General features: G+C 32.4%; 4 protein-coding genes across 11 annotated transcripts; 2 read left to right on the top strand and 2 right to left on the bottom strand.

Moving 5' to 3' along the window:
- Positions 1 to 787: 787 nt before the first annotated feature.
- Positions 788 to 5,338, top strand: LOC114398443 (E3 ubiquitin-protein ligase At4g11680-like). The gene is made up of 4 exons (XM_028360639.1): positions 788 to 1,490; positions 2,055 to 2,174; positions 3,732 to 4,026; positions 4,817 to 5,338. The coding sequence occupies exons 1-4, from the start codon at positions 1,084 to 1,086 to the stop codon at positions 4,976 to 4,978; spliced, it is 984 nt and encodes a 327-aa protein (XP_028216440.1). The 5' UTR covers positions 788 to 1,083; the 3' UTR covers positions 4,979 to 5,338.
- Positions 5,339 to 6,670: 1,332 nt separating this feature from the next.
- LOC114399237 (50S ribosomal protein 5, chloroplastic-like) lies at positions 6,671 to 7,486 on the bottom strand. Its single transcript, XM_028361377.1, has 2 exons — positions 7,293 to 7,486; positions 6,671 to 7,187 (listed from the first exon to the last, which is right to left on the bottom strand). Exons 1-2 carry the CDS (start codon positions 7,369 to 7,371, stop codon positions 6,859 to 6,861), a joined length of 408 nt encoding a protein of 135 aa, XP_028217178.1. The 5' UTR covers positions 7,372 to 7,486; the 3' UTR covers positions 6,671 to 6,858.
- Positions 7,487 to 9,949: 2,463 nt separating this feature from the next.
- On the bottom strand, positions 9,950 to 16,284 carry LOC114398373 (aladin-like). Its single transcript, XM_028360560.1, has 14 exons — positions 16,018 to 16,284; positions 15,887 to 15,942; positions 15,618 to 15,791; positions 15,398 to 15,512; positions 14,938 to 15,037; positions 14,659 to 14,838; positions 13,899 to 13,957; positions 13,733 to 13,820; positions 13,577 to 13,652; positions 12,031 to 12,130; positions 11,082 to 11,133; positions 10,675 to 10,812; positions 10,455 to 10,542; positions 9,950 to 10,192 (listed from the first exon to the last, which is right to left on the bottom strand). Exons 1-14 carry the CDS (start codon positions 16,073 to 16,075, stop codon positions 10,130 to 10,132), a joined length of 1,347 nt encoding a protein of 448 aa, XP_028216361.1. The 5' UTR covers positions 16,076 to 16,284; the 3' UTR covers positions 9,950 to 10,129.
- A 1,662-nt stretch (positions 16,285 to 17,946) lies between these two features.
- Positions 17,947 to 21,852, top strand: LOC114398126 (protein ROOT PRIMORDIUM DEFECTIVE 1). Of its 8 annotated transcripts, XR_003663507.1 has the most exons (3): positions 17,947 to 19,143; positions 19,689 to 19,912; positions 21,480 to 21,852. XR_003663507.1 is itself a non-coding variant. In XM_028360277.1 (2 exons), the coding sequence occupies exon 1, from the start codon at positions 18,168 to 18,170 to the stop codon at positions 19,425 to 19,427; it is 1,260 nt and encodes a 419-aa protein (XP_028216078.1). In that variant the 5' UTR covers positions 17,947 to 18,167; the 3' UTR covers positions 19,428 to 19,451; positions 21,477 to 21,852. The 8 variants fall into 8 exon arrangements, 5 of the variants coding, with proteins under 5 accessions (XP_028216078.1, XP_028216079.1, XP_028216082.1 ...); XR_003663506.1 differs by having other exon boundaries at positions 17,947 to 19,912; positions 21,477 to 21,824; XR_003663505.1 differs by having other exon boundaries at positions 17,947 to 19,912; positions 21,480 to 21,824.
- The last annotated feature ends 3,575 nt before the right edge of the window (positions 21,853 to 25,427 follow it).

Below are 25,427 nucleotides of genomic sequence, written 5' to 3' on the forward strand. Positions count from 1 at the left end.
CAAAAGCACGCACTTATGTCACCTTTGATATAAAGAATTGAGAATGATAAAATAAAAATAAAAAGAAATGGGTTAAAATAAGAGAGGATGAAGTTTACTATGAAAAAGGATGAAGTGTAAGTCTTATAACTTATATTTTGACCTAAATTAATTCTAAAAGTATATAAGATGAAGATTGTCTTTTATTAATATATTTTATATTGATCTTATCTCTAATTAATATAAAATTTAAGTTTTTTTTAATATATTTTTTCATTTCCAACACTTGTTAATGTGACTCATTAATAGATCTAAAATATACTTTGATATCATTTTAAAATTTGAATTATAGGCTTAATTGAATCTAACAAAATTAACTTGTTAGATAAAACTCACATTTCACTTAAATATTTTATTTGAGTTATATGACTAGTTGATTTTGAAATTTTTAACCTATCCTCTTATATCAAAGAATTGAATATCTCAAAATGTAAAGTTTTTGTGATTAAACAAGTATAAATATGATCTGATAAGAGTCTAATAAATGACAATAGTGTTTACTCAAAATCAAATAAATTATTAATATTTTTTTCACGATAAGTGCAAACTTAATTTAAAGATTAAAAACAAAAGCTGGTAAAAGTTTTTTTTAAGAGAAAAAAAGTTGGTAAAAATCCAGAAACTAAAAATAGAGTTTATCGTAATGAAATTTTTTAAAGAAACCGAAAAGCATTGATTAAGATTGAATGATGATGATGATAGAAAAGAGTGAGAAGTGTGAGATAGGAGTAGTAGTTAAAGCAAGAGTGGCTAGTAGTAGTTGCTGCTAATGCACCAGCACTAGCTCTTGCTCTTGCACTTTCCCTTTCAGTTAACACTCTGATTCGATTCGATTCATATAAGCCAATGATTATTACTAACTAGCCACGCTCCACTTAAACAAAACCCAACCACGTCCTCATCTCGATGCGACGTCGTTTCACTCCCAAACGCACCTTCCCCAGAATCACCACCATTCATTTCATTTTCTAACCCCTTTTTAATAACACAAACCTAAACCCACATACTCTCTCTTTCTCTCTCCTCTCTCTCTCTCTCTCTAACATGGACCAACAGCAGCGCCACGTCAGCAGCGGAACTACTAATCCTGTGGCCGTGCTCCGCTTCTCCACGGGGCGCGCCTTCCCCTTCGCACGCCTCATCGCCGCCTCCCGCCGCCGCCTATTCCTCTCCGACTGCGCCGACCACCGATCGGACGACGACGGAGACAGCGACGCCGACGCCGGCGAGTGCGCGTACTCGCGCGCGGTGCTGGTGCTCGACATGGTGTGGAACCTCGCCTTCGTCGTCGCCGCCGCCGGCGTCCTCCTCTCCACGCTCCGAGAGCGGCCAGCGACGCCGCTGAGGCTCTGGCTCTGCGGCTACGCCTTCGAGTGCGTCCTTCACATGGCGTTCGTGTACTTCGAATTCCGAACCAGAATTCGCGATTCCTTCTCTCACACTACCTATAGGTAACTAACTAACTCTACTTCACTAGCACTGCTTTTTTTTTTTTTTTGCAATTTCTGAGTCAATAATTGATTATTTTAATTTAAATTTGTTTTGTCGCGGAAATTTTAGTGTATTTCGTCGTTTAATTTTATTTTTTAAAAATTGAAATTGTGTGTGTGAACTGTGATGAGAAGGTCTTTGATGTTGTTAGCCATTAGAAGACATGTGATGATGTTGTTGAATTGATGGCGTGTGGTTGGGAGGTATAATTATAATTATTATACTAATAAGGTGTTGGTCACAGTTATAAATTATAATTATTAGAATAGCTGTTGCTTTTTAAAATTGGTCATGGATTATTATTATTATTATTGTGTATTGGGAGCAGCTGATTGGCTGTGAAGCTTACTTGCTTTTCCACTATGGTTGCTAAATTTTGGTGAATTGGTGGAAAGGGAAGTGCTTGTTTTACTTGGGCTGTTTCTGAATCACATATTGAGACTTGTTCGCCTCGTAGTGATGAACTAAATGAGTTATTTTAGAAGATTCTTACCTCATTTCACTCTTTATTATTTTTTTTTTAGCATTGTGAAGAAGCTAGAGCCTATGAACACTCTGGCATCATCTGTTTGGTGGGTGTTTGGATTTTATTGGATTGTTGTGGGTGGCCAAGCACTTTTGGAAGATTCTCCACATCTCTACTGGTGAGCTAGAACCTTAATTTGGATTTTGTTTTGCTTTTCTTATTTTTTGGGGTGGGATAGGGGGTAGATAACAAAAGTTATTATGTATGCCAAGAAAGCATAATAGAACTACTCAAGATTTGTACAATTGGGTAACCTTTTTTTCTTTCTTTTCTTTAAGTAAAACAACAGTTTGAAAAGGAAACAAGAATTTTACTTCTCAAAAGTTCCTCCTTACTTGACTCCTCAGCAGGATTAGATAGATATGAAGATTATACTTAAAAAGTTTGGAAAGGGGATTATTGTAGAATGTTCAGTCTTCAATTGGATACCATATAATTATATAAATGAGGGGATTGAAATGAAGAGAAAATTTAATTGTTATATGTCTGCCCATGATTAATTTGTCTTGATGTGTTACTTCAAATAGCATAAATGTGTAATTTAATGTTTGATGGGCCTTTGAGTCACATGTATAAAAGAAGGAAAAGGAGGGACTGTAGGGCATGCCTAACAATGATAATGCCCTGCACATGTATCACAGGATGAAAAGGATTGTACCAGGGACAGGGGCAGGGGTAGGGGCAGGGGCAATGGAGGTAGGAATCTAATCAATGAAAGGAGCAAGGGAGTGGAAGGAAGTGATAGGATAGGAGAGAGGGAAGAATATAATAACAAGGACTGGTGGCAGGGGATTTGGCAATCATGGGGGAAAGGAACTCATATTGTATATATGAGTGGTACAGAGAAGAGGGGGAATATCATAGAATTTGGCATAGGCTGTGGGAGCCTGAGTGGCCTTTGAAGGACTGCTCATTGCAGCTTCTTAGTGCTCTGTTCTTTTCTATCTTTCTTGTTTGTGGCTTCTAGTCTATAGAGGATTATCTTCTGTTGTATGATCTAAGCTTCCTATGTTAGATAAATAATACTCTGAATTTCATATTCTATTAGTATAATCTAAGCTTTTGTTCGAAATTTCTCTTTAATTTCTTTCAAATTTTGGGAGAATTGAGATGAAGTTAAACAAGATCCTTCTTTTCTTTTGGAAAATCATTATTATTTCTCAATTCTCTCTAGACAGCCATATAATTTACATTTTTCTTGCTTTTCCAGCCTTAAAACTATTGATGAAATATAATATTCCTATTGGTTTAACTAAATAAGTAGTTAAATGATATGACCCATGGTTAGGACCTAGGACTAACAAGCTTCATTATGTTGGAATTTTGTATTTAATTCTTACACTGGAAATTTGGAGTTACCTTTTACATGACATGGTGCATAAATAGGAGTTTTTTTGGTAAAGGCTCCCGATTTCTTTTGAGATAAATTTTGATCAAAAAGTGGGCTCTTGAGGAGTTGGAATTACTATTACTATTTCAAACTAGACCTGTAACTGTCCTACCTGTATGCTTGACTCTGTTTTATTGGGATTAGGCATCTCGTTTATTAGTATATATAACTAATTTACTACCTGTTTGTTTACTTCCTCTTCTAATGTAATTCTTTAGTGTTCTGTTTTCGAATGATGTATTGGGTGTATGGGATGCTCAATTATGTATTTTCACATTTGTGCAGGTTAACAGTGGTCTTTCTAGCCTTTGACGTATTTTTTATTATCTTTTGCATTGGGATGGCATGTATAGTTTTCTTTGCTCTCTTCTGCATCATCCCAATAATAGCATTAGCTTATGCTATGAGAATCAGAGAAGGTGCATCAGAAGAAGATATCAGGTCACTTCCTATGTATAGGTTTAGCCTGTCAAATTCATTGGTGATGGTTGATGACAACAAGAAGCAACTTGTTAAAGTAAGAGTAGATTCATGCAATGGAAGCCATATGAGTGAACTTTCTCTCCATCCAGATGATTCTGTGAGTGCTGACTGTGTTCTCATATCTCCCATGTAGTGATTATTTGGTGCTAATATCATTTTGTTGTTTGTACCTTGTAACTGATGTCTTTCTATGTTAAATTTTATTCCCTTTAGCTGCCTTGTTAACTTTATGTAATTCTGATATTTGGTCTGATCTATCATTCTTTAATTAGTAATTACTCAATTGCATTGCATTTTTTCTTTGTCCAGTACATCTAATGTATTCATGCATAAGTTTTTTAACGGAAACTGGAATTTTGATTTAAGTTTCTGAGCTTCATCTTCTCTCTCAGGGATTCTTGTTAAAATATCAGTATGCATTCTTTAGCATTACTTTATATTTATAAATCAATAGCAATGATAGTTTTTTCAAATTATGAGACATTCCTCACTTTTTTCTGCTGTCTGATTTGGAGCCATTCAATTAGCAATTGAAATATTCTTCTGCTGAGAGGATAGGCATTAGTGGTGTAACTCATGTCTGACCATTCTCTCTGCACTAAAAAGCTCCCAAATTGTAAAGAAAGGCTCTGTGAATTGTGTATCTGATGTTCAGGGATTCTTGGTAATGGGTTCTTTCAAAAGTAAACTTGGTTACAACCTGAAATGCATAACCAAAATTGAAGTGAAAATTTAAGCTTCTTTTTTTTTTCCTTGGGGATGAAAATTGACGTAAACTTCTTACAACATGAAACCTACTTACCCTGATTCTTTGTTGCTTTGCATACAGTTGAAATGCATCATGAAACTGCTGAAAGACAACTGAACTGCTTCTGATTATGTTGTAGGAATGCTGTATCTGTCTGTGTCCATATGTTGAAGGAGAAGAACTGTATCGCCTTCCCTGTACACACCATTTTCATTGTGGATGCATCAGCCGTTGGCTTCGGACAAAAGCTACTTGCCCGCTGTGCAAATTTAATATCCTTAGAGGTGATACATTGGTTTGACCTTTTTGAGATAAAGATTGGACAACGGTGAGGTGCATTATCGCTCAAAACAAGCTTGACCCTGATTTGATACTCTGCTGACTAGTAATAAGTAGAAAAGAAAAGGAAATGCTCCACCCCTTCAGCTTTTACTGGGTTCTAGTCTTAGGATTAGTTTCCATAAAGCTCTTACATCTTTTAGTACAAATTCTTAATTTTACGATGGGGTATGTATATATTGTCGGACCGTGGAGAAGGTCTCCCCATAATTTGTACTTACAAGGGGTTTTATAAAAACAATTTTTCTGTACAGAAATCCTTTTTGTTTGAGTACTTTACCCACCTCCACCATCAAATCAATTAAAGACCAATATCCCATTAGATGTTTAGCCTTTTACACTAACTTTTGGGTTTGGCCTTTAAAGTACCATTAGATGTTTAGTAGCCAATTTGATTGCTAAGTTAACGAAGTGTACCGTATGTATTTGTTTTGGAATGCATTGCCCTGCCAATTGGCAAGTGCAGTATTTTGATTCCAAAACAATATGACAAGTTGGCGGAGACAAATGTGAAACATGATTTCTTCTAAGCTCACAACATTTTGAAAATAATGAACTCAATATTCGGTTTTCCTTAGATTCACTAAGATTTTGATAAACAGAAGATATGGATATTGCATTTGAGAGAAAAAAAAAAGTGTTAATTATTCATAAATCATACTAGCATTAGCAGAGAGAATCCATTACATTCCTCGTGTTTCTTCTGAGTGAGACGACAGATATGGTCGTTCTTTACTGATTTCTTTTCATTATTTAACGTGCACTAACTTGGAGAACATATTCCCATGTAGAAAAAAGCACGACAAAACGGGATCAATTAAGAAATGGAGTTATTTTCTATAATACTTATTTCATTATTTATCCTATTCTCTTTGTATATAATAAGTATTTAATCAATTGATTCTTAATCAAGTTATATACTCAAACATTATGTTAAAGGAGTGTTTGGATTGGCATTTGAATTCTCATTTGCTCACACTTTCTGATTCAGTAAAAGGATAAGCAAAAACGTTGTTACTGAGTATAATGTCGCTTTACGTTGGGAAGAAGTGTTTTCCAAGCACACTAAGCCTTCGTTTGAGCTACCGTTCAGATCTTCTGAACATATTTTTTGCAAAAGAATAGTATGCGTATCAGCGTATGTTTTGTTTCAAACGAAATTTTGGAGGCTCTACACCGGTATTCCAAACATGTTACAAATCATCCACTCTGGCATTAGAACTTGTTCTATCCTTCAACTTCCTTCTCAATTAAATTAAAGAATTTGTTCACTGATTTGTTTTTGAGTAAATAACATGTATAATAAAATTTGTTAGACTTTCAAAATAACTAGTTCAAAAGTCATACTTATCATAATTTAATAATTAGTCAACAATGTAAACATTGTACAAAAATTAAACTTTGTTTTCATTACTTAACCTTTTGAAAAAAAATTCCCAAGCAATCTAAAACACCACGGATTTCATAAAGGTGGCATTTGATCATCCATTTTGTGTTCATATTTAAGTTCATCCATTTTGGTGAAATGACAATAATGTTAACATGGATTCCAAATGAAAACCCTAATTCACCAAATTGGAGAAGATATAAGATTGATTTAGCGATAAAAGGTGAGACAAGTGAGGGAAAGGTTGAATCTCACACTAACAAAAACTGTCAACCTAACAACTAACATTTACCGATAAAAAAATTCACCAAATTGGGAACAGCAACACAAACCAAGCAAAGCATCCTTGATTGAAACGCAACAAAATTATCAAAATACACCATACACATTAATTGGAAAATAAAATTAGAGAATGAACAATGAAGCTTAAACCTGCAAAAATTGAAATTGACAATTCATACATTCTTCAACTTCTTCATCTTGGAAGGTGGCCATCTACCCTTCTTTCTCAACCTGCGTTTACGAAGAAGCCTTTTCCGTCTCAACCTTATCTTCTTCGCCAGCTTCATCCTCAGCTTCTGCTCCTCTCTCTCCTTCAACTTCGACTCCAACGGAAGCTTCTCCACGGAAACATTCTCTTTCTCGCTCTCCGCCGGAGGAACCGGCGGCGAAATCGAGTCCTCGGCGGCGGCGGAGACGACCACCGCGTCAGTCCTCCTTTTGGGTGCGGAGAATCGAACACCGTTCAAGGGCTTCGGGGGCAGAATCACGTGTACTCTTGAAGCTGTCACAGTTCGAGAAAATTAAGAATGAAGAAAAAAAAACATCAAAATGAAAGAAATTCGGAGAAACTAAGGAGAAAGAAGAGTGGAAGGGTATAGTTAGTTACCAGCGGTGGTGGGAAGAGCAAAAGTGGAAGAAGAGGAGAATAATGGGGAGAGTGTGAGGGAATTGAAAGAAAGAGCCATGTTTTTGTTTTTGTTTTTGTTTTTTGGGGAAAGGAAATTAAGAGAATTAGAATTGGGGTTTAAAGGATAGGCTACGCCATGTGATGTGTGGGTGTGCCCTTCACCCACACCACTCTCTCTATCAACAAAATACCCATCAATTCATAAACTCTTTGTTTTGTAGGGACAGTTATATGTTAGGGATTACAATTTAGAACCTTAAGACTGTTTAGTGTTTAGATTAGTTTTTTTATATAAAAAACCATGGTTAAAAATAATCAAAAGTTTGGAAATAAAAGTTTTAAATGAAAAAATTACTTTTGCTGAAAACGAAAATTATTAGATTGGTAGGTTGAAATGGTAATGCGAGAAATAAAAAAGTTAAAATATACACTTTTTTTGTTACAAAATTTTAATTTGTTTTATATGTAAAAATTGATTTGTAATATTATTTTTTAATATAAAATTAATGCAACATTATTATGATTTAAAAAAATTAGGATACCAAATAGGTAAAAAATAAATCTAAAGGATTGACGTAGTAAGATTTTATTATATGTATTTTTTTTTTAATAAATAATAATCAGGTATCATGAACAAAATTAATATTTAACTCAATCAATTAAGAACATGATGATCTCTAATGTAAGGAAGGAAAATAAACATAAATTGGAAACATGATTATTACATGTTCAAATTATATGCATGATATTTGTTTTCAATTTATCTCATGTATGTTATCATGTTAGGTGATCTCTATCTCAACAATATATATTTTCATTTTGACTTATTAAAATAGGTCTTATTAGCACACATTCCTCATATTTACTTTTTATAATTTAAGCAATGCACCTCTCTAATTCGACTTATAAAAATTTAATCAAATGATTCCCATAAATAATCTCATACATATATATATATATATATGTATGTATGTATATATAGGGTTTGTTAATATATTTTTACTTTTTTTTAATTAAAATATGTTTGCAATCTACACCTAAAATGTTAAGAGAGACCAAAGAGATGGGAAGAGAGAATGAGTGGGAGAAGAAAGAGAGAAGATGATTTTTATGTTTTTAAAAAAGTTAAACACTAATTTACTACCATGAATCTATCCCAAATTAACTAACTAAATAGTATGATTGGATTTTTTGTCAACTTCTTGAATATAAGTTGGTAACATAGTCCAACTAAAAAAGAGTGAGAATATGTTAATAAACCCTATATGCATATATATAGAGATAAAATTATATAAAGTTAGCAACGGTTGATTACATCATTCAATAATTTTCAATTGAATAATATTTTCTTAAAATTCACAAGTTGGATTAAAAGTTCCTTTTACATAATCATACATACAAAATATTATATTAACCCAAAATTATTTATTATCTTATTCATACAAATTAAATCAATATAATATAAATTTTTAAAATATACTAAAATATGGATCATTTAATTACTTTCTTATTGTTATTAAGTTTGACAAAATTTGACACCAACAATTTTGATGATATATAAATATAATTCAATTAATGGATCAATAAAAATCACATTTTACATCAAGTTACACCAGTATAATTTGATATCTCTTAGGAAGAATTAAATTACACCGATATAACTTTGTTAATTATTACACAATTCTATAATTTTCAATTAAATAATACTTTCTTAAAACTCATCGTTAGGTTGAAAATTTCTTTCACATATATCGCATATGTCAATTTTCATATTATTCTAAAATTATTTGTTATCTCATTCATATAAATTAAAGTCGACCTAATATAAATATTTTAAAATATATCTCCTTCATTTATTACCTTGTTCACATATAAAATGATATTAGTAATACGTAGATATAATTCAATAGTTAAATTAATAAAAATTATATTTTATATCAAATTATATAAATAATGTAATAATTATCAAAATCATATATATTTCATTAATGTTAATTTTGGGTTTGGATTCACCGCATGAGATTCGACAGAGATTCAAAATTGTGATTACCACGTTTTGCCGAAGTTGATTGTCCTGCGAGAAAAATCAAGGGTTTTCTTACCCAAAAAAATCAGTTTTTAATCACCATTAAAAGATAACTTTTTTAATAAAATAAATTTCAATTCATTAAAAAAACAATTATAATTGCCAACATTAATTTTTTAGAGTTAACCCATTGATTTAGATGAAAGAAACAAAATTATTGATTTTATTAAATACGAGAACTAATGTCTCAATTTTAAAATAAGACCAAAATTGAAGATTGACAAAAATAAAAAAAAAATTAAAATTACATTTTAACCGATTAAAATATATAAAATCATAGAAAACATTTAGAGATAATCCAAATCTAGCACTACAAATAAATTTTTTAAATTTGATTAAAAAAAGTTATACACATGATAAATTTCTATTATATGACTATATAAATATATCTTACACTTACCATACATATAAATTAAACTATTGAAAAAATTAAATTAGACTTTCATATTTTAATTATAAAATATAATAAATGAGTATGATAGAATTGGATGGTACGAAATTCTACAAAATTATGTGAGTAAATAAACTATACCCAAAACCCAAAGGCATGTGATGAATAAATACCCCATCCATTAATTATGATACCCATTGAGTCAGAATCCTATTACCATCCTATTTTGATGGTAAAGAAGACCATAAAGTATCCAAAAAAATTGAATAAAAGACATTAACGTCAACGTCCACTTGCTCCAAATCGTATACAACCAACAAAATTTCACAGAAATCCTTGCTATGGTAGCATATGAGAACGAAATAAGAGGGGGTACGTGCAACAAAACCCACTACTCCAGCACTGCAGAAGAAAAAAAAAATACAAAACTTAAAATGTGTGCTGTAAGAAATGATACCGAAACAGAACAGTTGAGACATATCGGGTTATCTACTAACACTAATACTTCAATCATGTTCTTTTTTCTTTTAGTTTTACCGGTAGAGGAAAAATGTCATAGAACGACATCTATAATTAATTAATCATGATATGACAGGCATATTTCTATTATAGATAACTGATTTGAAAAAGAAAATAGAAATAAGAAAATTCAAGGGAAACTCACCACAGAAAGCAATGGTCCCTGCTTAAACTTCCCGTGAAATGAAAATGAGATTGGTTTTGGCTTGTCACCAGGCCCTCTTATAAATCCACTAAAACATATAATTTGGCAAAATAATAGAATGCATAATTAAAAAAAAAATCCAACATTAAAACAATCAAAGAGAAACTGGACATAAAATAACAGAGACCAGTAACTGGACCGTTTTCAACCATGAACTCACATTAATGATGTAGATATAAGAGGAGTTCTTCTTGTATCATATATGGCGATCAGACCCCTATACATATCATCTCCACCTTTAAAAGACACAGCCAATCGCTCCCCGGAATTATCCCATGCTATCTTTTCAATTCCCTGACTGAATGAAATAATATAACCAATAACCACAGTTTCAATTTTCCAACAATAGCAAAAATCGAGATCTGCAACCCCACTTTAATTCAAGCATACGAATCAGAATTGCATTATTATAGACCAGGAGAACAAAAGACAAACAGCTGATGATGAAAAATGCATGTTATTACAGTCCTAAGAAACTGATCAGAAGAAATTTAAAATGATGATAAGACTTTAGGATCACAAACATTCAAAGAATTATTGAACACAAAAACATAAATTCATCTCTACCTGCCTGTCAATGATAATATTTCTGGCAAATCAACAGGTAACAAATGTGCATCTGAAAAGTCAACAATGAGTAATTATCAATATATCAGATTTCAGAAAGAAAAAAATCCAAAATAATTTGACAAATTGCAAACCATGAATGTTACAACCACATATTAAAAATGAACTGAACAGGGAAGTATGAATTTAAGTTAAAACTAGGACATCAAACAGTTGTAAGAATAACCAGATCAAAATTTCATTGCATTCTTCCATGAAGTTAATATCATGTGCAAGCTCCCTAAGTTCCTTGCAAATGAGTTTCCTGCCACTCTGTTACAGGGAATTTTTCAGTCGTACACCATGAACCAATAATAACTTTCCCTCTTAACACTTGACATAATTTTTACAATGTTTGACTCTCCTAATACGTATATGCCAAAAGTTATACACATTTTAATAATAAATCCACATCTCAAATATCAACAGTTCACTAATCCAATCAACTTAATAGTTTCTGTTGATAAATATAATGTGTTCAGTGTTCTGAGAAGTTCTCTAGTAGAGTATGTATTACTTGTAGTGCACCCAAAGTAGAGGGCATATGTGCTTTTCAAGATCATAGTTTTTAGCATGGAGATTTTTGGTTACAATCAGACAGTGCATTTGGGAAATATATTTTACATTGTTCCATCTCAATCAATCTTTTCCCTTTTTCCAACCAACTCACAAAATTTATTATGGTAAAAGAGCAATACTATTCGTCATGGCCATTTTGTGGTCAGCATTCACTATAAATAGACTTGTTAGTTCAGAGATTTTGTCACATTTATACCAGACCTTAATAATAAATATATTCTATATCCCTCTCTCTATTTTCCCTTTTCAATTTAACTCCTGTGTTAGCATAGCAAGATACAAAAACAATAAACAAATTAACATAAGATCTTTGAATGAAAAGGTCACATACCTAGTGACGGAGGCTTTGATGCAAAGTGAATAGATCCCAAAGTTGACGATTCAGAAAATGCAAGAAGTATCATACGCCCATCTGGATCCCATGTTGCACCCTGATCACACATAATTGAAAGTAGAAACCAGATCAATACAAGTATTATTCGACACCTATCAGACAAGAAAAATTACACTACTTCCGTTAAAATATTTATATAAGTATTTTCACATTAACCAAACAGACCCTCAGTTTTTCTAGTTCCTCGTTGTACGTTTCCCAATTATGAGAATTTCTTATCCACAACCTCCTGGGTGGAAATGCTTTATTTGTTGTAAAAAAATGTTAGGTTATAAATCTAGAAGGCTAAGGAAATAACTCATAAGATAAAAAGACATATCTGAAGATCAATTCCCTGGATAAACATTTTTATGCCGTTTGTATTAAAGTGGGTGATGGTTATAACATCATGCTCTAGAAGCTTCTCTTTGGGAAGATCAATCACCTCTCTTTTACAGCGCCACAATGTGATACAAAATTTTAACACTTATTGTCGCTTACATTATAAAATCTGAATCTTCCAGCCTTAGTTGATTCTATCTTTTGTGTCCCTGGATAAACTTTTTGATGCCATGTTTGTATTAAAGTGAGTTTGAACTCTTTGATTCCACTAATACATTCAACAGCAACTAGATTTACAGGTTTTGGTAGTACCATACAGGCTAACAAAGCAAAGTTTGTGGAGATATATTTCTTAAGAAGTCAGTTAATACAAATAGTCATATGCATGCCTTTCCCTTTCTTTTTTTTGGGGGGGGAGGGGTGGAAATGTGGTAAGAATAAGACGTGTTTTTATTTGATGTGCTATAAAATATGATTCTTAATTGGTTTATATGTTGTTCGGAGCATGAGTTCATTTAAAGAATTCCTATGCTATGTTAGGGAATTGAAAAGTTTTGTGTTGGGCCCAATTCAAGTGGACCAAAACTAAAGAAACATGAGGAGGAAGTTACGTAGTTAGAGCTGTTACAGCTATACAGTTACCATAAATAGGAGTTTTATGGCAAAGTGATGTTTGGTTATATGACAGAGCAGGCTCTCAAAGACCTGAGTTTTGTTCTATAATCCTTTTCATCTTTAGGAACCCACTGTTCCAAAAAAGGGATAGATTGCAATAAAAGATTATTTTTTCATCTATGTTAATTCAGCTCCTAACACTTTATTAATCCATGATCTTCTCCATGGTTTCTTCTGAGGAGGAGGATATTCCATCCTCCCACCATGGACTTTCTTTCTTGGAAATAAATTCATCTTTAATTAAAAAAACAACATTATCACCCCAAATAAAAAAAAAAATAGTATATTACTGGACGGCTCTTACATTTTAAGCACCAACTGAAGAATTTTAGCACAGCATACTATTGAAGATAATTATTTTTACAGTATCAACATATTGTCAAACATATCAAAACACAAGCAAAGGTTAAGGACTAAATGTCATCTTACTATAAAATATAAATAGGTCATCAAAGAGCATCAAAACATCAATGTAAACTGCATATACCTTGACAAAACCACTAGTTGATGACCATTGTTCTGATGTCCATGTGTTTGTTTCCCAAAGATAAAATGTTCCATCACTGTATGAGAACATAATAACGAGGTTGTGAATAAACAGTACATGTTCAATAAATAATTCATCTTTAGCATTTTGCATTACAATTTTGAAGCAAAGAAGTAATCTCCAGTAGGTGACCACTTCAGCATAGATATGCCTCCTAATCCACGTCGAATGGGTGTTCCCACACCTAACCAGAAATTCAGAAATTCGAATGGATGTCACAAAGTAAAGTGAAAACAACTTAAGGGAAAAAAGATCTTTGTACCTTGAGCAAAATCCCATACAGTGAACGAGGAGCTTTCATATGAAGCAGATGCTAAGTATGTGAAAATGGGTTAAGAAATAACGGTAGAGTACAAGCAATTTAAATTTTTTTTTTTAAAAAGTAAATATCTTCTTGCATTGGTCATAATCAGAGATAAAATACCAATAAGGTTCCTACTGAATCTTGTACGGTTTTTATAGACACCCAGAAAAATTGAAAATTTATATAGAAAAGTAATTAAGTTTGTCAAACTCAAAGTTGAAGTGAAATTGTGGAGAGAGTAAATTATCTCAAAAACTCACTGACTTTGCCTAAAACCTACTTCCATAAATAGCTAATTAAGAAATCATATTTTAATATTCATAAAAAATTGTGAATTTTTTTTTAAAAAAAAAAGAAAGAAAGAAAAACTTATAATAGATCCATATCAAGCAACACAAACCACAAATTCATGACTTTAACAGAAGAAGGGGGGTATTAGACTTTCATATTCACACATAAGTAACCAAAAGACAACATCAGAAGTGAAAAATACAATAAAATTGTGCAGCATTTTCAAATTGCCCATCATTGTCACCACTCAAGTTTATGCCTTAAACTGGTACATTTGGCAACCATGGCTAGTAAATTGTGGAAAGCAATTTACAATCATACAGCAGCCTCTATTACAAAAGAAAGAAGCAGAACAACCATATCATATTTGGGAAACACGTAGCAAAACCCGAAAATAAGAAGCACTTTTTGACATAAATAAGGATATCTTCCATCTGGACTCCAACTTAGAGCACTAACATGCTCATCATATGGACTACGAAGAAAATCGACCAGGATATACCGATTCCCTGAGCTTCTAGACAAACCTCCTAAAAAGGAAGCAGCTCCAGATCTAACAGATGCAGCATTTCCAGGATAAGAAGCAGCCCACATGCAAATTCCACCCCTGCAACAGTAAACCCAATTCCAGTTAACAATAAAGCATATTCTCAACCAATTGACATTGCATTTGTCATAACAACTACACACAAAGACAAAATCTCACTTGCAACCCACAGCAAGCATTTTCCCACCATTGGGCCTCCACTCCAGCACTCTAGCATCTCTCTGCGACTCATTTGTCAAAATACTTGGATCCTTTCCCTCTATTTACAATGTCAAAGCATCAATCAGAATTTACTAAACACGTCTATAACACGACAACAAAAATAACAATGAGTATACTATTCAATGATCACTTATAAGAAAAGAAGGTGATAAAATGAAAAAAAATTCCAAAGTTATAGTTAGCTTATGTATAAGCTGATTTATAGAATTTCTCTCATTTAGCTTATCCAAGAGCTTATTTTACCTTACACATAAGCTAATTTTAACTTATAGGAAAAGCTTATTTAATTTTACTTTTTTATTTTCTTCTCCTATAAGTGTGTGTTGAGAAATTTATCCAAACAAAGCCTAAAATAAGTTGCTAATAACATGTCTCACGATCATAACAAGTACAGTACCAGACTCTTGGTAATCACGAACTAAAACTTGTGTTGGGGCAGAGATAAAAGCAATTATATGCTTATTAGGGTGCCAGCTTACTCCTTGAAGATCAACCTCCGGCAACAAATGCACCTACACAGCACAACAATTAGCATTCAAATAACATCACATCACACTATAAAATCACATTAAATTACACTGTAATGCAAGCAGTGATATGAATTAAGCATAGCATACATCGTTAGGGTAAAAGAGGCGTCCGAGATAGTTGTTTACAAGCCCTTGCAAGAGTGCCACCGGACTTTTCCTCTGAACGCTTTCTCCGGCAGCGGTCTCCGTCGCTGTTGGACCTTCCTGATCGGAAGCGTCGTTCTCCAGATAGTGAAACGGGACGGGACTGAACACCAATCCCTAATATCAATAAATAGATAAATAATGTTAATAAATAAAATCAGGAAGTGAAAAATCGTGGGAATTGTGAAATGTGTATTGATGCGAATAGTTACGAGGATTTTTCCGTAGGTTTGGTTGGCTCGATCGTCGGACAGGGCGTCGACGGTGACTGCAGATTTGGAGAGAGAAATTTATAGTTAGAGAAGCGAAGCAGTAAAAAGTAAGAAAGAGAGTCAATACTTACTTAGGTCACGATTGACTTCGCAGAGAGTGAATGAACCAGGAGGAGGGAAGGAAGCCATGTTTGGTTCCCGCTAGAGAGACAGAGAGAGAAAGAGAGAAGTAGGGTTTTAGCTTTGGAATGGATTCAGTGTAAAATTCTTGTTCATTTTCCCGCTTTTTCTTCTTTCTTTCAACCCAAATAAATAAAGAAAAAGAAATTAAGACATCCAGTCCACCTTCATGTTCATGTGTGTGAGCAAATGTAGAGTAGCTAGCAAACTAGCAAATGAAATGGTGAAAAAGAAAGACATAAATTGAAATAGCAATCTTCATTATATACTGGTGAAAGTCATAGTTCACCTTGGCCTTCACCTTATTTACTTGATGAAAAAAAAAAGTAACATTCATTATTTACTTGATAAAAATAAAATTAAAAATTTAATAGTTCACATCATACTTGTGAGATTAAATATTAAATCAATCATGTAGTCAATTCGATTTGATCCAAATGATCATGTGTGATCCCACAATAGTTGAATCAATGATCCAATGCGTGGTTAAATTAAAGACGCTTCCTAGAATATGGAGTTTTTTTAAAACTACTCGAAACAACGTCATTTTAACATTAATGACTAAAAAAACAAAGAAAGAAAAGATGAGGCTTGCGCTTGATTGTCTCACTCCTTCGAAAACCTTAAAGGTCTTCTATCCTCACTCTTTGTCACTTGATTGTCTCACTCCTTCGAAAACCTTAAAGGTCTTCTATCCTCACTCTTTGTCATTGACAACATTTCCTTCCACCACCATCAACGTCATCCTCTAACGTCGTCAAACATTTGTTATTTTTATCTCCTTTTGTTTACAAGCTTATGAATTATGATGTTTTCTTATTATGTTGTCAATCATGATTTCTTCATTCTATGTTTTCTTTTTTATTGCACATTTTACTTTGTTGCGATATAATTGTTAATTTGGTTTCAATATTACTTGTTTAATATGTTGTGTTTAAGAAGTGTTTACGCTTAATCATTTTAGGTATTTGATATGATGATTCTTTTTATATGTAGTGAATTTTTAGATTTTTTTAAGTTTTTATTTCTTTTAATACATACTAGTCATATGTGTCAATTAATGATTTATTAGTTTAACCATGATCCTAATATCTCAATCAGATCTATTCTTACAACTATGTTTATAATTATAAAATTATCCAATCCCCTCCCACTAGGTTATAATTGAAATATGAACCCATAACATGTTAGTAGCTTGTTCATTACATGTTAGTAGCTACGTTGATTACTAATGTTTACAATTGCCTACTTTTTAAAAATAAAATCCTTCTTTTAAATTATATTTATATCTTTAATTATCTATAAAGTTTGAGTTCGAAACTTTGATTAAAAAATTTGAATCTAACTACACTAAGATGAAACATAATAAAATTGAGTAAAAAAAAACTAATCAAATTGTATGTAGCATGTATAGAACAAATTTTCAGCGCTAGTATTTATTATATTTATCGAAATCAAACTTAAGTATCACATATTTACAACAATTCAAGCGTATCGTTCAACAAAAAGATATCCCTTGGTTTTTTTTATCACACAAGTATTGTTGTTGACAAAAGAACATTATTTTCACAAATTGTTTTTTCTTTTTGCTGATTGACTTTTCACAAATTGGTATGTATAGAGTTATTATTTTTTCTGCAGAATTGGTATGCATAGAATATAAAATGTTTGTTTAAATTGTAAATTTATAAAAAAGACATAAACCCTTTGTTTGTAGAGAGGAATGAAAATGAGAAAGAAAAATAAAATTTTGAAATTTAAATCTGACGAATAGTGAAAGAAAAATAATTATTTTTTAAGTTAACTTTTCTTCATATTTTTTTTTCATTTTCTCTCTGATAAAAAAAAACATGTTATACGTATTTTTTTTTTCTCAATTTTCTTTCACTTTGCAAACGGACCCAAAAAATGGGTTGCCTTCTTCAGGTGTAAACCTCCTAATGTCCGTTTTTCTCTTTTTTTCTTGCTGCATAAACCCTTCGTGCTTCCCTAATACCAGCATCTTCTGCAACTCCCAAAGCAAAACCTTGTGCGACACAGCATCAGCGCAATGCATCAACAACCATGAATCCACGTTTCACCACTGCACAATTACAATCCCATGAGCCTCTCGTGCATCCTCAAACACAGGATCTTCCCTCCACCCCCTTCCCCCTTCACCCTCTTCATCCAACGGCGATGGAAGAAACCCACCGTCTCCGCCCAAACCCGCTTAGAGGACAGAGTCCGAGAGCCCCACTTGGACAAACTCATGTCCCACCTCAAAAGACTCGACCTTGTTCTCAGAATCCACCACCTCATGTCCGCGCGCAAGCGCGGTCCCTTCGTCTCCCTCACCCTCCTCTCCCGCTGGCGAAACATCCTCGGACTCCACGTCCCCGTGGGGCCCTTCCTCCGCAAATACCCCCACGTGTTCCTCGTGTTCGTCCACCCTTTTAGAAAAAACACGTGCTGCAGGATCACCAAAAGGATGAAAGAGTTGATCTTGCTCGAAGGGCTGGTGGTTAAGCAGCAAGAAACGGAGGCTGTGAAGAGGGTAAAGAAGCTGTTAATGATGTCATTGAATGGCACTCTTCGTTTGCACGCCTTGAGGTTGTTCAAGAGAGAATTGGGTCTCCCTGAAGATTTCAGAGACTCCATTCTTGGCAAGTATAGTGCGGATTTCAGATTGGTTGATTTAGAGGTTGTGTCGTTGGTTGATTGGGACGCCGAATTGGCGGTGGCTCAGGTTGAGGAATGGAGGGAGAAGGAGTACTCTGAGAAGTGGTTGAGTGAGTTTGAGACCAAGTTCGCGTTCCCCGTTAGTTTCCCAACTGGGTTTAAGTTCGAGAGAGGGTTTAAAGAGAGGTTGAAGAATTGGCAGAGGCTTCCTTACGCCAAGCCTTACGAGAGGAAAGAGGTTGTTCGGGTGAGGACGTGTGGAGGAATCGAACGGTACGAGAAGAGGGCTGTGGCTGTTCTTCATGAGCTGTTGAGTTTGACTGTGGAGAAGATGGTCGAGGTTGATCAGCTGGCTCATTTTCGGAGGGACTTTGGTGTCGAAGTTAATGTGCGTGAATTGCTGCTGAGGCACCCTGGTATATTTTACTTATCTACTAAAGGGAAGACTCTAACTGTTTTTCTTAGGGAAGCTTATAGGAAAGGGGGGTTGGTTGAGCCGAATCCCGTGTATGAGACGCGTAGGAATATGTTGGATCTTGTGTTGTTAGGGTGTAGGAAAACCAAACTATTGTTAGATTGTGATGAGTCTAATAAGGAAGAGAGTAATGTTGTAGCCTGTGAAGTAAATGAGGAAGGTGAAAGACAAGGAGATTGGGTGATTCCTTTCTTGGAGAAATGTGAGGAGAATAGATCCCCTTGATCAATTGGAGAAATTGTTAACATGGTATTGGGCTTATTGAGTTCATTGCCTTCTACTTTTGTTATCCTGTGCAATGTTTTATTTGCATTCTGTTGATTTTGATACACCACTTGCCAATTGCCATGTTTGTTATTTGCATTCTGTTAAAGATGTGAAATCTCCTGCTTGTTGCATGTTCTCCATGCATACTAGCTCGCTCTCAAATAACAAACATTTACCATCAAGGCATTTTACATCTGTCCAGTTGGTTTTCTCTCACAGGACCCTGGCCCCTATACTCTACTCTTTGTACCTCCACTTTTTCTTTCTACCTTTGATACAATTTCAAATTGCGAATCATCCGGTGCAAGAGCTCTATAGTTTTTATATTCATGGAGGTTCTTGCACAAGAGGCTTATAACATCGGGAAGATCAAGTGTGCTGAAAATCTTCTCAAGAAGAAAGGGAGGGACTTCAGACTTTTTTACCTCTTCACTGCAGAACAGGTTATGCACTTTGCACCCCAACAGGATACAACAATATTTTACCCAATGTTTTGTCTTTGGTTTCTATTCTACTAAATCAAACTTGTTGGATGAATTACTCAATATTTGAGGGCTTATGTAGCCTTATGCTTCCCCTTGCTTATTTATCTATTGGACTACACTCTTCTGATCAGTTCTTATAACATTTTATTAACCTCATGGTTAGAGTTAGAGTCATCACAGATATTGTTATCATTTAGTCATTCTCCTCATTTGTTCATCAAATTTGTTCCATTTGTATTCACTATTTTCTGCTAATCATAATTAATCCATCCTGAGGGCGAGCCCTGGTGCAGCGGTAAAGTTGTGCCTTGGTGACTTGTTGGTCATGGGTTCGAATCCGGAAACAGCCTCTTTGCATATGCAAGGGTAAGGCTGCGTACAATATCCCTCCCCCATACCTTCGCATAGCGAAGAGCCTCCGGGCAATGGGGTACGAAGTTTTTTATAATTAATCCATCCTTTTAGAAATCAAATGACCAAGTGAAAGTGGATGCCAGTTAGCTGAAAGACCTAAATATTCCATTCTGATTTAGGCCTTTGGACAAAAGGACTAATGCATTCTAAAGCTGATGAATAATAAAGTACTTTAACAGTGTACACACTAAGAGCTGATAAATGTTGAAAGACTTTAGCAATTAGCATTATAGGTATCAATATTTGATTGTTCTTATAGTGATTCTTAAGTGATTTCATTGCTTCAAGTCAACTTATACATGAGTGAAATCACCTTTTACACACTACAGTACTTCTGATTTTAAAGTCTTTCAACAATAATGTTGATGTCAGTGTCACATTATAATTCCTACAGGATAATATTTAATTATTGATTCTGTTTCAGACAGCCATATTTCAACTTCAAATAGCCTTTGTTTCATCAGATATTGAACTTGTCTTCTAATAACTCTTAACATGTTGAAAAGTGTGGAATTTCAGAAATTTCATGGTGTTATCTGCCAGTTGGTTAGCTTAGTGCTCTAAGTCTTCTTTCTGTTGTGATGTTTTTCAAACTCACATTTATTGTTAAACGGCCTTATGGTGATGTTATCATGTTAACATGTCGTGCTCTTGGAGCATTTGCTTTAGTGGCTTTGCCTAAAGCTTCGGTAAGAAATTTCTCTTTGTACTCTTGGGTAAGAAATTTCAAACAGCACAAACTGGAGGGCATGGTAATTTTAATATCATTCCCCACGTTCATGTTGAATAGCTTGAGTAGTATAATACAACTTAAACAGAATCACCCCGGCCCCACCCAAAAATTGTTTATAGGTGAACAACACTTACAAAAAGAAAAGTATGCTCCCTTGGTTGAACCATGTGAGTCCTTTATCTGATCATCTTTGAACAATATTTATGGAACCTGAATTTTGGTCTGGTCAGAGATCACCCAACTAGTATATATTGAGATGATGAATGATCTGGATTTCATTACGTTGGTTGAAGTAAAATTTTAACTGTTAATCACTCTTGTATATCAATTTTAGAAAAGAGAAACTATTTTCTGATTGATTATGTCATCTTCCAGCAGGATTCTCTAAAAGGTGGTAAGTGGAGCCATGTAGTTAAGATGACCCGAGGAAGTTTAGGGTGATTACAAAGACACTTGCTAAAATGAATGGTGTTACCATTGCTCTCCCAAACAGTATGATGCTGACCAAAGTTTAGATAACTCACTTTAGAACCTTTATTTTCTTGAAGCTTAGGCAAGCATCTGTAACTCTTGTCTGTGCTTCTAGTTAGCTTGATTGTGTACAATCATGCTTGGACCTATGTTTCAGTATGTATGATAATGAATATGATAAGAGCACTAAGAAATGATGGTGCAATGCAACTAGCAAATAATATCTGAAGAAGCCTATGGCTATGATAGTTATGAAGGTTTTCTTCTCTTCCTCTCCTTATATTTTGAATTTGAAGAGCTTATGCAGTGACTAGGATGCATATGTATATAATTGTAGATTGTAGATTATAGATAATGATGTTCTTAGGGTATGTATGAGGGTTTAGCTTTTAGAAGGGAAAGGAGAGGTCGATTTTTTTATTTTCTAACAAATATTTTTTAATTTGATAATGATGTTAATTTTTTTTATAAATATAATATAGTTTTCTGTTCATTTTAAAATATTTGTTATCTCCTATATTTTCTTTTACAACTCAACTTCCAAACATATCCGACTGGACCATAGTGTATGTCTTCACTACTATTCGTAAACCAAATACTATTCAAAGTAATAGTTAAAATGCGTATAAACGTATTACTCAAAGTTACTACTTTTTAACAGATTATAAAATGTGTATAAAAACATTAAGTAGTCAATGCTGTGGAGTTTTGTGAGAGATGCGGAAGCGAAAATTTGCACATCAGGAAACAATTATAAGGAGAAAGAATGGCTTGCATGATGAAATTGGCAGCTGACTTTTGAGTCTGGGCTGGTTTTTTCAAAATGAATAAGTATTACTGTTGTTGTTGTTGTATTTATCATTCAAAGTAAATAAATTATTCTGATTGATGTTGTTGTATTGTTATTTTTCGAACGAATTCAACTAGGGAAAAAAATTAATAGGAGGTTTATCGGTTTATGTATTACTTTTAGTTCTCATGACGTTTGAATTGTTAAAAAGCAGTTCATCATTTCAATTAGCTCTGATGTAATATTAATTTGTATACATTGATAAAAAAAAAAGTATATAAAATGTTTTTTTTAAGTTCAACACCAGTACTTTTAAATTGCATATTTATTTCATTGTGATAACTAATCTATTTAGTTGTAATAAGCATATGTGAAATTTTGGTCTCCAGTTTACGTTATAAATAACATAATTTTTATTTATATATTTAACTGAAATTAGACCTAGTGGTGATGGTACTATAATTAGGGAGAAAGAGTGGGGATTCAAACCCCCTACTAACCTTTTGTAATTTTCATTTCTAATTTTTGCATGTAAAGTTTATCATGAAAAAACTAATAAAAGGACTAAATTTATATAATTTTATTATTTGAAAGATCAAATTTGCATAATTAGAAATTAAGAATATTTATGATGAATCAAACACAATTTATCGATGATTCTTGAGAACTATGATTGGCTGATTCATGATTCTCGAGCATATAAAAAAAAAATCTCGTATCAAACGTTTCCTTAAGAAATGAACTAGAATTACTAATATTTTAAAAAGTTTAGATAAGTTGGACCTCATGAGCTCATCAAGGTCAAACCAAGTCCGAAGACGTAAAGAGCACTTATAAAGATACTTACAAATTACTCATTAACAAAATTATTACATTAACAACGAAAATTGAATTCATGTCATTTGGATATATGAATTTGTTCTTTGTTAGCTGGAATAACCTTTATTGGGAAAAAAACTACTAATATTTTGTGAAAAAAAGTTATGCTCAACAATGTAATTTTACATTGCTATCTAATCATAAACACTATGATAAGTTTGTTATTTTTTGAAGAAATATCTAATCATAAATTCTATTTATGATAAGTTTATTAATTTTTGAAAAATTATCTAAACATATCAAGATTTGTGATTTGATAAATACATAAAACTATTTTATACTCCCTTTGTTCTTAATTATAAAATCCTTTTAACTAACTCACATGCTTTATGAAAAGTAGTTAATTGCATTAAATTTGTCTATTATTTGTACTATTATTTCAAAATTATTTTTTTTCTTATCACTCTATCTACTTAATTGTTTCTCATGAGAATAAACAATTAAGTAAGGATATTTAGAAAAAAAAATAATACATCTAAATATTTTTTTTAAAAAATCATAAAAAATAATAAATTCATTAAAAGAATGTTATGATTATAGGTAAATAGTTATTTTCGTCCCTGAATGTGTAAATCGTTGACAAATTTGTCCCTAAAATATTAAAATACAAAATTTAGTCATTGAAAGTGTAAAAAGTGTGATAAATTTATCCGGACGTTAACTTCTATATGTTATCATTAATAAGATAGCTTACATGGTAGAGAAAAATGAATTTGTTACAAAATTGATTGCCAACGTGACAATGCTAAATGGATTGGACAAAACTATTAGTAAGTTATTGTTATTGAACCTAAATGTCACTAATTTTTTGTTGGACAAAAATGTTAGTAATTTTTTTTCATCAAAATGTCTATAGTTTTTATTTTCGATCAAAATATCAGTACGTTTCCATTGGACAAAAATGATAAGTTATCATTATTAGACTAAAATATCAATAATTTTATGTTGAATCTAAATATCAATATGTTTTTATTAGACTAATTTATTAGACCTCAAATGTTTATTATTAAAACAAATATACTAATATGATCATATAAAACGTTTAAAAAATTAACACAAAATTGAAATATGATACAATATTAAACATTAAATAAGAGACTTCTTCTAATAAAATTCCAATTGATGTCATCGAACACTTTTCTTTGGGTATTTTATATTATTTTAAATTTTGAAACAAATTAAATAATATGTATGCAAATATTAAAACTAAATATCTAAAAAATCACTCTTTTTTTAATAAAGCAATATATATATATATATATATATATATATATATATATATATATATATATATATATATATATATATATTACGCAATTTTTTTATACACATGTATATCTTCTTCCTTAAAAAATAACCTTATAATCCTGTTTAAAATATAGTTGCAATTAAAGTTTTTCATTCCTTCCCAAGTTTGTTTAGTGTATGTCATATCAGTTCCACAAATTTAAGAATGAGTCACATCTTTTGAGTCTCCAATAAAAAGGGTAAATAGTCATTTTCATCATAAATCGTTGACAAATTTGTCCCTGAAAGATTAAAATTCAAAATTTGGGAGAAATTTATCCTAAAATTATATTTTACCCTTAAATGAAACGAAATTTGAGGTTTAACAAATTAGTCTAATAGAAACATATTGATATTTAATTCCAACAAAAAATTGCTGACATTTATATTTAATAAAAAATTACTGACACTTTAATACAACAAAAAATTAATGACATTTTAGTCCAATAATGATAATTTACTGAAATTTTTGTTCAATGGAAACATAGTGACATTTTGGTTAAAAAAAATTACTCACATTTTCGTTTTAATGATATAGTTGCAATTATTGACATTTTCGTCCAACAAAAAATTACTGACATTTAGGTCTAATAATAGTAACTTATTGATATTTTTGTCTAATTTATTCCGTATGATCACATTGGCAATCATACAAATTCGTTCCTTTATGTCTTGTAAATGATTTTATTAACGATAACATATGAAAGTTAACCGTTGAATAAATTTGTGATATTTTTTACACTTTCAAAAATTAAATTTTAAATTTTAATCTTCATAAACAAATTTATCAATCATTTTTATGTTTAGTAACAAAAATAATTATTTAACCTATCATTAGTATCATATGAAAGGAGTAGTGTTAATCATTAGGTTACACATGTTTTATTATGATTCTTACG

The sequence above is a fragment of the Glycine soja genome, chromosome 19, assembly GCF_004193775.1.
Source record: "Glycine soja cultivar W05 chromosome 19, ASM419377v2, whole genome shotgun sequence".
NCBI lineage: Eukaryota > Viridiplantae > Streptophyta > Magnoliopsida > Fabales > Fabaceae > Glycine > Glycine soja.

Bases quoted from the DNA above. Each gene is read 5' to 3' on its own strand.
- LOC114398443 (XM_028360639.1), top strand. From the start codon at position 1,084: ATGGACCAACAGCAGCGCCACGTCAGCAGCGGAACTACTAATCCTGTG. The intron at 1,491-2,054 runs GTAACTAACTAA...TTTTTTTTTTAG, and splicing joins TTCTCTCACACTACCTATAG to CATTGTGAAGAAGCTAGAGC. The intron at 2,175-3,731 runs GTGAGCTAGAAC...ACATTTGTGCAG, and splicing joins GATTCTCCACATCTCTACTG to GTTAACAGTGGTCTTTCTAG.
- LOC114399237 (XM_028361377.1), bottom strand. From the start codon at position 7,371: ATGGCTCTTTCTTTCAATTCCCTCACACTCTCCCCATTATTCTCCTCT. The intron at 7,188-7,292 runs GTAACTAACTAT...GAACTGTGACAG, and splicing joins TGCTCTTCCCACCACCGCTG to CTTCAAGAGTACACGTGATT.
- LOC114398373 (XM_028360560.1), bottom strand. From the start codon at position 16,075: ATGGCTTCCTTCCCTCCTCCTGGTTCATTCACTCTCTGCGAAGTCAAT. The intron at 15,038-15,397 runs GTACTGTACTTG...CATTGTAAATAG, and splicing joins TCGTGATTACCAAGAGTCTG to AGGGAAAGGATCCAAGTATT. The intron at 10,543-10,674 runs GTGAGTTCATGG...TATATGTTTTAG, and splicing joins CTTATATCTACATCATTAAT to TGGATTTATAAGAGGGCCTG.
- LOC114398126 (XM_028360277.1), top strand. From the start codon at position 18,168: ATGAGCCTCTCGTGCATCCTCAAACACAGGATCTTCCCTCCACCCCCT.